The sequence below is a fragment of the Schistocerca serialis genome, chromosome 4 (genome assembly GCF_023864345.2).
Source record: "Schistocerca serialis cubense isolate TAMUIC-IGC-003099 chromosome 4, iqSchSeri2.2, whole genome shotgun sequence".
Classification (NCBI taxonomy): domain Eukaryota; kingdom Metazoa; phylum Arthropoda; class Insecta; order Orthoptera; family Acrididae; genus Schistocerca; species Schistocerca serialis.
In genome coordinates, this window is record NC_064641.1 from 187,043,247 (window position 1) to 187,056,977 (window position 13,731).

The following is a 13,731-nucleotide window of genomic DNA, read 5'->3' on the forward strand; positions in this document are numbered from 1 at the left end:
ATACACATCACAATTTAATTTTTAAATATGGCTACATACTGAACATACATAAAGTACACCACCGGCCATTAAAATTGCTACACCAAGAAGAAATGCAGATGATAAACTGGTATTCATTGGACAAATATATTATACTAGAACTGACATGTGATTACATTTTCACGCAATTTGGGTGCATAGATCCAGAGATATCAGTACGCAGAACAACCACATCTGGCCTTAATAACGGCCTTGATACGCCTGTGCATTGAGTCAAACATAGCTTGGAAGGGGTGTACAGGTACAGCTGCCCATGCAGCTTCAACACGATACCACAGTTCATCAAGAGTAGTGACTGGCGTATTGTGACGAGCCAGTTGCTCGGGCACCATTGACCAGACGTTTTCAGTTGGTGAGAGATCTGGAGAATGTGCTGGCCACGGCATCAGTCGAACATTTCCTGTATCCAGAAAGACCCGTACAGGACCTGCAACATGCATTATCCAGCTGAAATGTAGGGTTTCGCAGGGATCGAATGAAGGGTAGAGCCACGGGTAGTAACACTTCTGAAATGTAACGTCCACTGTTCAAAGTGCCGTAAATGCGAACAAGAGGTGACCGAGACGTGTAACCAATGGCACCCCATACCATCACGCCGGGTGATACGCCAGTATGGCGATGACGAATAGACGCTTCCAATGTGCGTTCACCGCGATGTCGCCAAACACGGATGCAACCATCACGATGCTGTAAACAGAACCTGGATTCATGCGAAAAAAATGACGTTTTGCTCTTCGTGCATCCAGGTTCGTCGTTGAGTACACCATCGCAGGCGCTCCTGTCTGTGATGCTGTGTGAAGGGTAACCGCAGCCATGGTCTCCGAGCTGATAGTCCATGCTGCTGCAAACGTCGTCGAACTCTTCGTGCAGATGGTTGTTGTCTTGCAAACGTCCCCATCTGTTGACTCAGGGATCGAGACGTGGCTGCACGATTCGTTACAGCCATGCGGATAATCATCTCGACTGCTAGTGATACGACGCCGTTGCGATCCAGCACGACGTTCCGTATTACCCTCCTGAACCCACCGATTCCATATTCTACTAACAGTCATTGGAACTCGACCAACGCGAGCAGTAATGTCGCGATACGATAAACCGCAATCGCGGTAGGCTACAATCCGACCTATATCAAAGTCGGGAAAGTGATGGTACGCATTTCTCCTCCTTACACGAGGCATCACAACAGCGTTTCAGCAGGCAACGCCGGTCACCTGTCGTTTGTGTATGAGAAATCGGTTGGAAACTTTCCTCATGTCAGCACGTTGTAGGTGTCGCCACCGGCTCCAACCTTGTGTGAATTCTCTGAAAAGCTAATCATTTGCATATCACAGCATCTTCTTCTTGTCTGTTAAATTTCGCGTCTTTAGCGCGTCATCTTCGTGGTGTAGCAATTTTAATGGCCAGTAGTGTATATTTGTCCAATGAATAACCGTTTATCATCTACATTTCTTCTTGGTGTAGCAATTTTAATGGCCAGTAGTGTAGTTTCTTTAATATCTCCAGAAGTGTGTAACTATATCCCATCCACCACCTTTTACACATTCATTTACGTCTACATAGTAATCTTTTAAGTGCCTGGCAGAGTTCTCATCGAACTAACTTCACAATAATTCTCTGTTATTCCACTCTCTAACAGCGAGCGGAAAAAAACGAACACCTATATCATTCCGTGCGAGCTCCCATTTCCCTTATTTGATTATGATGCTCGTTTCTCCCTATCGCGGTCGGCGCAAACAAAACATTTTCGCACTCGGAGGAGAAAGTTGGTGATTGAAATTTCGTCAGAAGATCCCGCCGCAACGAGAAACACCGTTGTGTTAATGATGTCCACCCCAAATCCTGTGTGACGTCCGTGACACTCTCTCCCCTATTTCTCGATAATAGAAAATTTGCTGCCCTGCTCTGAACTTTCTCGATGCACTCCGTTAAGCCATCCGGTAAGGGTCCCACATCGCGCATTGCTACTCCAAAAGTGGACGAACAAACGTTTTTTAGGCAGTCTCTTTAATAGGTCTGCTGCATCTTCTAAGTGTTCTGGCAATAAAACGCAGTCTTTGGTTCGCCTTCCGCACAACATTTCCTATGTGTTCTTTCCAACCTAAGTTGTTCCTAATTGTTGTTCCTACGTATTTAGTTGAATTTACGGTCTTTGATTTGACTGATTTATCGCGTAACTGAAAGTTTAATGGGTTATGACGATAACCTCATATTTGTCATTAATGAAGGTCAACTGCCAATTTTCGCACCATGTAGTTATCTTATCTAAATCGTTTTGCAATTGGCTTTGATCTTCTGATGACTTTATTGCTTTATCCAATTTAAATTTTCATCGATATGAACATCTAATGATTTTGAACTTTCCGCCCTATTTATTATTTCCTCACTATGTGCTACACTTATCACTCGTGTAATACCCATAGATGTGCAGAGCTGAATATTGTTGTATCTTCTTAGAATTGAGGGTGAGACTATTCGCAGAAAACGAGTCAACGATCTTTTAAAAACCTTGTTTATTATTTCTTTTGTTTCTGTATGCATGCTTGGAGCAATTACAATACCAGTGTCATCTGCAAGAGAACTAATTCTGCTTGTTGTATATATGTATGTTGTATCTATGTTTGACAGAAGATAGTTTACATATATGAGTAACAATAGTGGATCTAAGGCTGAGCCTTGGAGAACCCCATACGTGAATTCTGCCCAGTGGGAATAATGTTCGCACACTACATTGGATGGTTTACTTAGTATAACTTCCTGCATCATTTGGTTAGATATGACATTATCCACTGGCGGCTGTACCATAAGTTCCATAAAACTTCAATTTATCTAGGAAAATACTGTGATTCACGCTGTCAAATGCATTAGATAGGTCGAGAATATACGAACCAGCTCTATTTTGTTATTTAATGCTTGTAAAATTTGGTAAGTGAACATGTAAATGGCATTCTCAGTAAGGCAACTCTTCTGAAATCCAAGCTGTGATTTGCTGAGGCTATTATTGTTACTCAGATGAGATGCTATTCTAGAATACATCTCAAAAGTTTTGGAAAATGATATCAGCAGGTAGGGGCGGTGGTATCACACTGGTCTTGCGTTAAGTTTCCCGAGGTTGCCTTGACTTTTTAAGGCAAATGGCAGGTGGAAATCTTGAGAAGGAGATGGCTGATTTCCTCTCGCACTTTTTCCCAGTCGGAAGACGGGCTTCATCTAACAGCGTCGTCATCGATGGAATATTAAAGGCTAGTCTTTCGTCTTCCTTTCAAACGTACGCAGCTCTGTTGTCGATGTCCAGATTTAAGCAATATGATTGGACAAGACATCTTTTTTCCCGGTATCCTCATCATCGTCAGCTACTTGCAATACACTAATCAAGACAGACCTGCTTTAAAAATTTCCTTAAATTACTGCTTTCTGCTGTACACATCCTTGTTCCCCTCGTAAATTTTCCAGCTGCTATCCACTGTCTAGCGTAAATATACCGCCTACCTTAATTTCGATTTCATCATCATCGTCTTCAAGGATTTGGCCTTTTCGTCTGTTCCGCTCAGAACTGGTCACGCTATCTCTTTGAGGGACGTCAAACGTTTGTCTTTCCTATTGTGTTATATCGCATTGCAGTGTAGTTATCCTGTTATTAGATATACGCTTAACATGCTCTCTCCTGTTTAGTCCGTATTTTTCAGTTCTACTTTTAATTCTTGTCTAATAGACACATTTTTTTTATAGTCCGGTAAAGAACATTCCTCTGTGGAGCGGAGGAACTTCATTTCCAGTCTGTCAAAATCGAATATGAATTCCAAATCATTCTCACTCATTACACCGTTCTGTGCTTCCGCAGATGGCTTGTAAATGGCTCGTAGTATCACACTCACTTTCACAACCCAGCTTTTTTCTGTGCAAGAAAAAAGAAAAGAAAGCAACAATTTCGTCATCACTTGTGGTGGCAAATACAGAGAAGGTGGTAATGCACAGTTATTGATAACAATACTGGGTGCCAATGTCATTGTTTAAATTCCAGCTCCATTCCCCGTGTCTCAAGCATAGAGCGAATATACAAATATGACACTACTCTCATAAAGCGTAAGACGATGTGAAAAATTAGAGTGGTGAAATTGGCAGCATAAAAAAGCAGTATTATTTGGACTTGAAAGAACGACGTTTAGGTCGTACTACAGAATTCCGTTCAAGAAGAAATTACCCTTTTCGATCCTGGCTTTCAGTCTTCAGACAATGAGACGGACGCTGTAGTTCATACCAACCGCCCAGAAAAGCGCATTTTCAGTCCACTTCAACTGCTGAAGAAACGGCAGTCTCAGTGGTTGGAATGAAATGATACATCAATCTTATTGTCTGAAGTCGGCAGGTCAGGGTTGAAATGGATAATTTCTTTGAAATAGTGTGTGACATCATATTTTAGATAGAGTTCGGACAGTTGTTGAGTTAAGCTTCGCCTTTAAGCTTCGTTTGTGTTGATAAGTGGGCGAGACCCTAACTTGTTACTCTTTCATGTATTTCTTCTGCTAGGATTCACACGTTTCAGAAAAGTTTAATTTCCATTTTGGTAAATTAAAAGGAATGTTAAATAATATTAACAGCACACCAACACAGTAACAATCGTCTTCTCCAGTTCCACAATTATTCCCAGCTTTTACCCATTATGTAGACAGATATGATGATGATGCCGTCATGTCTCAGTGAAGGAATGGTACGCTTCAAAGAAACACGTATTGCATTGTCTCTTTCGTAAACAGAGATATTTTCATAGTTAATGACAAGGGCAAATTAAAGATAACACAATGTCCCTTAAATATAGCGAGTCTTTGGCTCTCAATTCGATACCATGAATTAAGGATAACAGCATGAGTCCCTTTCAAGGACTACAGCGCTTCAAGTGATATTCTGAACCGAGGTTGGATGATTAGTTAAGTCCAAACATTCTCCTACTATTTTTTGATGGCTGTAACGTCTAGGTCAAATTGAAACACCTGAAGTCATTTACTGATTCCATGTTTTAATGCATACAGGATGAACCAAAATACACGCTACAGTGCAAATACTGCGTACTAAAAGCACAAAAAGTCTGTAACAAAATTTCATCCTCTGCATATTTTCGGTAGAAAATGGACTTGAAAGAGAGGCAGTTTGGCAACACTGGAACCACATCTGTGAGAAGCACCGTATTTCAAGAAATATTTCACTCATAATGTGTTACCATTAAGGTAAAGACGAGTAGCAGAAAACAAAAATCATAAAAATTAGTTTATTTTTGCGTTATGACATAATACGTGTTTTGTTGCAGGGAGTGACATTCCCTGCGGTGCAGTTCATGATTTCTAAGTGGGCGCCCCCGCAAGAGCGAAGCAGGTTCTCCATAATATTTTCTGGTAAGTCGCGCTGCATTTATGCATGACAAATTAACATTGTGTCTGACAACGACGAATTGCCGACGTTACTCATCGGAACAAACTCCTACTTATTCCACAACATTGTGTACAACTACTCTCTTCACCAAACCTGGAAAGAGATGTACCTGCATCGGACACAGAAACACTGAGCAGCGTCTCTACAATTTTCATTCCCAATCACGTCTGCAATCATTGTTGTTTAAACACGAACTTATTTTTTCGATTTCGTCTAAGACGTACGTCATCTTACTTTACCTACGGAGGATTTTTGTTTAAAAAGTTGCAAAGAGTCTCTGTCAAAATACGTGAAATGTATATGGACAGCCATCATCTGTGTAATGGAATGACGACAATGAAAATTCGTGCTGGGCCAGGGCTCAAACCTGGATATACCGCTTATCGCAAGCGGTCGCCTTACAATTAGGCTATCCGAACGCGCTTCACGGCCGCATCCGAACTTCCGTATATCGTCAACCATATACTGCAATGTTCCTTTGGACATGCAAGCATACTGCAGTATCGTGTCGTCTCTGTGAAAACTCTTCTAGATGAAATCATCAGCAATACCTTATAAATCATACAACAAGGATGTCGCAACACTAGTTTAAAGATCAGTGGATCTAGTTTGTTCCCTGAAGGCCAAAGGGAACCAATGATTTTACTTTTTACCTTTTTAAATAGTGAAGTAACTATCATGTGGTTACTGTTCTTAATTTTTTTCTATAATGTGGGAAACTCTACAACTCAGGGTGCATTTTACACCTTCCGTACTTATATGTTATTTATTTCAGATTTTGTTCGTCGAACTATTCCCCATCCTAGTCGCTAGCTAAACATGCCTCTGCATCTTAGCACATGTGTCGTTAAGCTGACGCTTTCGTCGAGATGGATTTCCGTAGACTTCATTCCTTTCCCGTTGTTTCCAATACCTATACATAGTGAGCTTAATTCAGTTAACTTTTCGCATACTTCTGGAGTCCCAGACTGAGAGTCCGAAAACTTCAGCTTCTTCAGCATTACAACTGCTAGCATTTCAAAGGCAAAGTTTCAAGAGTACTGTGTCACAGTACCTTTATTTCAAGTCCGCACTGTTGTTACTAAATCATTTGAGGTATAACATCATGGTCGGGTAAACGTTTTTGAAAAACATGTGTAAATAATTGTTAGCTTTGTTAACATTCTATTGAAATAAATTAAAACAATCTTTTTATGTTCACTGGAATTCTCAGTTCACTCGTGCAACCTTACAAAGAAGTGAATAAAATACGAATATATTGCATAGTATTATCCACAACGTCTAATGAGAATTACAAGTTTAATATTGGAAGATATTGTTAAGATTAAACAATACATTCGCAGGAAGTGTGTTAAATTATGTAATCGTGTAGGAGTATTTCAGGCTCATGTAATAAATGTGAAAGTCTTATGCCCTTCTCTACTAAGGAATAAATACAGATAGGTTTGTAGTGAAGCAGCCACGACAGCACATCGCGCGTTAACCGACTTTGAACAAGGGATGATCATCAGAGCAAAATTCAAATTAGGATGATCATCAGAGCGAAATTCAAATTAGGATTTCCGAGAGTAAAATCGTCTAGAGGAGGAGGGAGGGCATCTTCAATATCGCAGAGACAATGTTTCCACACAGGTGTCTGATGAAGGGACGTTAAGTAGCCTCTGCAGAGGTATACGAGGCGTTGGATAGATAGCTGTGAGCCAGGTCGACTGCAGGGAGAAAAATGCATTTCATAGGCTCCAGCAGGCTACGAGTCTATCGTGTTCCTTTGCTGACACCATACTGAGCACAACCTTTGACACAGGCCGTCGAACATCGTTACTGAACTATGGGACTGCGGCGCCATTACAGTGTTTCAGTCGTATAGAGCGCAGAGAAGCTAGGCCAATGAAGCTACGGACCCTGTATGTCCTGGAAGGAGGTGGTTAAGTTATGTTCTGGCTTTGCAGGTACCAATGACAGGTGCATTTTATGTGGACGTTCTTTCTGACTATCTGCATACGTTTATGGCATTAGAGCAAAGAGAGCTTCACTGCAAGTTTAAACGCAGCCAAAACCTCTCAGACAAACAGAAGCTAAACGATGTAAAAGTTAGCGTAAGGAGGGCTATGCGTGAAGCGTTCAGTGAATTCGAAAGTAAAATTCTATGTACCGACTTGACAGAAAATCTTAGGAAGTTCTGGTCTTACTTTCAATCAGTAAGTGGATCGAAATAGCATATGCAGACACTCTGGGATGATAATGACAATGAAACAGAGGATAACACGCGTAAAGCTGATATAATAAACACCTTTTTCCAAAGCTGTTTCACAGAGGAAGACCGCACTACAGTTCCTTCTCTAAATCCTCGCACGAACTAAAAAATGGCTGACATCGAAATAAGTGTCCAAGGAATAGCAAAGCAACTGAAATCACTCAACAGAGGAAAGTCCACTGGACCTGACGGGATACCAATTCGGTTCTACACAGAGTACGCGAAAGAACTTGCCACCCTTCTAACAGCCGTGTACCGCAAGTCTCTAGAGGAACGGAAGGTTCCAAATGATTGGAAAAAAGCACAGGTAGTTCCAGTTTTCAAGAAGGGACGTCGAGCAGATGCGCAAAACTGTAGGCCTATATCTCTGACATCGATCAGTTTAGAACATGTTTTTTGTTCGCGTATCATGTCATTTCTGGAAACCCAGAATCCACTCTGTAGGAATCAACATGGATTCCGGAAACAGCGATCGTGTGAGACCCAACTTGCTTTATTTGTTCATGAGACCCAGAAAATATTAGATACAGGCTCGCAGGTAGATGCCATTTTCCTCGACTTCCGGAAGGTGTTCGATACAGTTCCGCACTTTCGCCTAATAAACAAAGTAAGAGCCTACGGAATATCTGACCAGCTGTGTGGCTGGATTGAAGAGTTTTTAGCAAACATAACACAGCGTATTGTTCTCAATGGAGAGACGTCTACAGACGTTAAAGTAACCTCTGGCGTGCCACAGGGGAGTGTTATGGGACCATTGCTTTTCACAATATATATAAATGACCTAGTAGATAGTGTCGGAAGTTCCATGCGGCTTTTCGTGGATGATGCTGTAGTATACAGAGAAGTTGCAGCATTAGAAAATTGCAGCGAAATGCAGGATGATCTGCAGCGGATAGGTACTTGGTGCAGGGAGTGGCAACTGACCCTTAACATAGACAAATGTAATGTATTGCGAATACATAGAAAGAAGGATCCTTTATTGTATTGTTGCAGTTACTTCTGTAAAATATCTGGGAGTATGCATGCGGAACGATTTGAAGTGGAATGATGATATAAAATTAATTCCGGCAGTCGTTCTTCGCGCGAACCATACGCGACTGGAACAGGAATGGGGGGTCACAACAGTGGCACGTAAAGTGCCCTCAGCCACACACCGTCGGGTGGCTTGCGGAGAATAAATGTAGATGTAGAAATGTAGATGTAGATGTAGATGTAGAGTACTCCGACGAAGATGTCGTGTTTCGGAGGGAGAAAATGACTTGCCACCGCTCTTTGTTGCAGTTAGGTGGCTTGATGTAGACTCTAATGAATTCAGGATCGTGACTTGATCCTCCAGATCACCCAAACCCAATCGAGCATTTACACGATGCTGTCGATACCTGTATGCTCGATATTCCTTTGCAGATGCATTTTGAACTGCATGTGCGGGATCAGTACTTCTCCAGAAAGATTGCAACACCTCGTAGAGTCCATACCTAGACATCTTACTGCTCTGGTGAGGACTCACTGGGGAGCGACTCACTAGCGATACATTCAGTGCCTTTCCATCACTTTTGGTCACTCAGTGCACAAAGGGTGTCTATTGATAGTGACCGGGCCAAATATCTCACGAAATAAGCAACAAACGAAAAAACTACAAAGAACGAAACTTGTCTAGCTCGAAGGAGAAAACCAGATGGCGCTATGGTTGGCCCGCTAGATGGCGCTGCCATGGGTCAAACGGATATCAACCGCGTTTTTTTAAAAGTAAGAACCCTCATTTTTTAGTACATACTCGTGTAGTACGTAAAGAAGTATGAATGTTTTAGTTGGACCACTTTTTTCGCTTTGTGATAGATGGCGCTGTAATAGTCACAAATGTATAAGTACGTGGTATCACGTAACATTCCGCCAGTGCGGACGGTAATTGCTTCGTGGTACATTACCCGTGTTAAAATGGACCGTTTGCCATGGCTATTGTGATCAAAATGCCCAACGGGCGTGTGCTATGTATGCTGCTCGGAATCCTGGACGACATCATCCAAGTGTCCGGACCGTTCGCCGGATAGTTACGTTATTACGTTATTTAAGGAAACAGGAAGTGATCAGCCACATGTGAAACGTCACCCAAGACCTACAAGAAATGAAGATGCCTAAGTAGGTGTTTTAGCTGCTGTCGCGCCTAGTCCGCACATCAGTAGCAGACAAATTGCGCGAGAATCCGGAATCTCAAAACCGTCGGTGTTGAGAATGCTACATCAACATTGATTGCACACGTACCATATTTCTATGCACCACGATTTGCATGGCGACGACTTTGAACGTCATGTACAGTTCTGCCACTGGGCACAAGAGAAATTGCGGGACGATGACAGATTTTTTGTACGCGTTCTATTTAGCGACGAAGCGTCATTCACCAACAGCGGTAACGTTAACCGGCATAATATGCACTATTGTGCAACGGAAAATCCACGATGGCTGCGACAAGTGGAACATCACTGACCTTGGCGGGTTAATGTTGGTGCGGCATTGTGGGAGGAAGGATAATTGGCCCCCATTTTATCGATGGCAATCTAAATGGTGCAATGTACGCTGATTTCCTATGTAATGTTCTACCGATGTTACTACAAGATGTTTCACTGCATGACAGAACGGCGATGTACTTCCAACATTATGGATGTCCGGCACATAGATCGCGAGCGGTTGAAGCGGTGTTGAATAGCATATTTCATGACATGTGGATTGGTCGTCGAAGCAACATACCATGGCCCGCACGTTCATTGGATGTGACGTCCCCGGATTTCTTTCTGTGGGGAAAGTTCAAGGATATTTGCTATCGTTATCCACCGACAACGCCTGACAACGTGCGTCAGCGCATTGTCAGTGCCATGTGTGAACATTACGGTAGACGAACTACTAGCTGTTGAGAGTAATGTTGTTACACGTATTGCCAAATGCATTGAGGTTGACGGGCATCACTTCGAGCATTTATTGCATTAATGTGGTATTCACAGGTTCTCAGAAATGATAAGTTCATAAAGGTACAAGTATCACATTGGAACAACCGAAATAAAATATTCAAGCGTACCTACGCTCTCTGTATTTTTATTTAAAAATCCTACCTGTTACCAACTTTGAGGTTCGCCGATGACATTGTAATTCTATCAGAGACACCAAAGGACTTGGAAGAGCGGTTGAACGGAATGGACAGTGTCTTGAAAGGAGGATATAAGATGAACATCAACAAAAGCAAAACGGGGATAATGGGATGTAGTCGAATTAAGTCGGGTGATGCTGAGGGAATTAGATTACGAAATGAGACAGTTAAAGTAGTAAAGGAGTTTTGATATTTGGGGAGCAAAATAACTGATGATGGTCGAAGAAGAGAAGATATAAAATTAAAATGTAGACTGGCGATGGCAAGGAAAGCGTTTCTGAAGAAGAGAAATTTGTTAACATCGAGTATAGATTTAAGTGTCAGGAAGTCGTTTCTGAAAGTATTTGTATGGAGTGTAGCCATGTATGGAAGTGAAACATGGACGATAAATAGTTTGGACAAGAAGAGAATAGAAACTTTCGAAATGCGGTGCTGCAGAAGAATGCTGAATATTAGATGGGTAGATCACATAGCTAATGAGGAGGTATTGAATAGAATTGGGGAGAAGAGGAGTAAGTGGCACAACTTGACCAAAAGAAGGGATCGGTCGGTAGGACATGTACTGAGGCATCAAGGGATCACAAATTTAGCATTGGAGGGCAGCATGGAGGGTAAACGTCGTAGAGGGACACCAAGAGATGAATACACTAAGCAGATTCAGAAGGATGTGAGTTGCAGTAAGTACTGGGAGATGAATAAGCATGCACAGGATAGGGTAGCATGGAGAGCTGCATCAAACCAGTCTCAGGACTGAAGATCACAACAACAAAAACAACCAACTGTTCCTCTAAAATTGTGAGCGATATGTTTGTGACTATTACAGCGCCGTCTATCATCAAGCGAAAAAAGTGGTGCAACTGAAACATTCATATTTTTTTACGTACCACATGAATACGTAATAAAGAATGGGGGTTCCTATTTAAGAAAAACGCAGTTGATATCCGTTTGACTTATGGCAGCATCATCTAGCGGGCCAACCATAGCGCCATCTGGTTTCCCCCTTCAAGCTTTATAGTTTTTTCGTTTGACGCTTATTTCGTGAGATATTTGGACCGGTCACGATCAATGGACCACCCTGTATACTTCTGCGACCAGGACGTGACTAGGTCATGGCAACCTGCGATTTGAAGCTGTTTGTATGTCTCAACGATACACCGTGGAAACGGACATCTATGCGCTGTGTGCTGTTAGATACAATTAGTAGGGAAGGGTGAGTGCCATAGAGTGGTGTGCACGCAGGAGGGTACCTGGGCACGGTGATCACGATGCCGGTGTCGGGCCTGCTGTGCAGCACGAGCGTCGGCTGGCCGCTCGTCTTCTACGTGTTCGGCGGCATCGGCATCCTCTGGTACATCCCGTGGCTGTTCCTCGTGTACGACACGCCGGCCAAGCACCCGCGCATCGACCCCGCGGAGCGGCGCTACATCGAGGCTTCGCTGGGCAAGGTGCCCGCCAAGGTGAGTCACTGTCACTTCTAACAATACCACCACTTGCAAAGTAGGTTAGAAATCACATTAATAATGTTGCTCACGCAGCATATGTTCGCTTTATCGGGCAGCAACAAAGTTTTTGACTGTGGATGGTATCGTCAGAATGGAAATAATGAAGTCACTGTAAAAAAGTCATTAATTTAGGCACTTATCTTGAATGGATTCCCACGTAGATTTCGTCGAAGTTGTTATGGCGCATCTTGTTGATTCTAGGGTGATTCCACTTTGACTGCTAGAAGGTCCAAATCTGTATTTTAGCAATATTTGAAGACCTAACAAATGCGTTTTTCAGGAAATTCAGATCAGAACAATGGTATGGTAGAAATAATTTTTGACTTGGTGTTCACAATCCACAGTTTTATTAAACTTCTTGTAAATTCATATATACTTCTTCTTAATTGTCACATTATCAAGAAAACAGTTTTGCATCAATCTTCATACATTTAACTTCCACTTTAACCAAACCCAAGACTTGACTGTTCTTTTACAAAGCCAGATGACAACTTAACTTCTGCAAAGTGAAAAAAAGACTGCTCTGTGCGCATTCGCGCCAAAACGGTTACAAGTAAGTCAAAGATTATGACGGTCTCACAGAAATGAATACACACAAGAACCATATCGCTGTAATATATCGATACATCGGAGTACCTATACATTAATAAAACCGAATGTGAATATTGGCACAAAAATATGTCTGTTACTTCGCAGAAAAGTAGTACGATATTACTGGTATCGAGAACTGGGGTTGGAGTGCCGTAATCGTCACTTAAATAAAGAACCATTACAATCTGTAACACATAACCGTCATAGCCTAGACTATGTTTCTCGTATTCTTCATTTGCTGCAATTATTGACTAATGAAGAATTATTTATAATTTTTTGCCGAATACCTTTGCGAATAAGTGGCACCAACTCCCACGTAGCAAAAATTTGGCTCTCGAAATGGAAACAATGGACGCAAGTCCATTTATCGTTGCGTCTATATCGTGGTCTCTGGAGATGGATCACTAACGAAACAGAGGCAGAACAGGGCAAAACAGAGGCCTTAAATCGTCGAGAATTATCTTGCTAACAACACAAAATCTAACTCGCGCTATTCGTAAGGGGTCTTGAGCCCTGTTCCTTTCCGATTACGGATCCATATCACAACAGCTGTGTGATCTTTTATAAATGAGGAAATAACCCTTTATTGGACAAATAGAGTGACTACAGGCACAAAATGAAAAGCTGAATGTATTGCCGTAGATTCACAGTCCGTTGAACCCTACGTGGTGTAGCGCAGACAGAAAGCCCAGTGGGACAGAAAATTCGCGTTTATTGTAATAGTACACTCAGTCCAAAAACAAGGTCCATAAGATCATTCGTTGCAGTTTGAAAAGTTCCAAAATCAG

The 13,731-nt window shown here is 42.0% G+C and overlaps 1 protein-coding gene across 1 annotated transcript in view; it reads left to right on the plus strand.

Annotated features, from left to right (window-relative positions):
* Positions 1 to 13,731, plus strand: part of LOC126474346 (sialin-like) — a 53,004-nt gene that overhangs the window by 13,233 nt on the left and 26,040 nt on the right. Inside the window, exons 4-5 of the mRNA XM_050101813.1 lie at positions 5,339 to 5,423; positions 12,090 to 12,307. Coding sequence (XP_049957770.1) covers positions 5,339 to 5,423; positions 12,090 to 12,307 — 303 coding nt within the window. The remainder of the gene's footprint in view (positions 1 to 5,338; positions 5,424 to 12,089; positions 12,308 to 13,731) is intronic.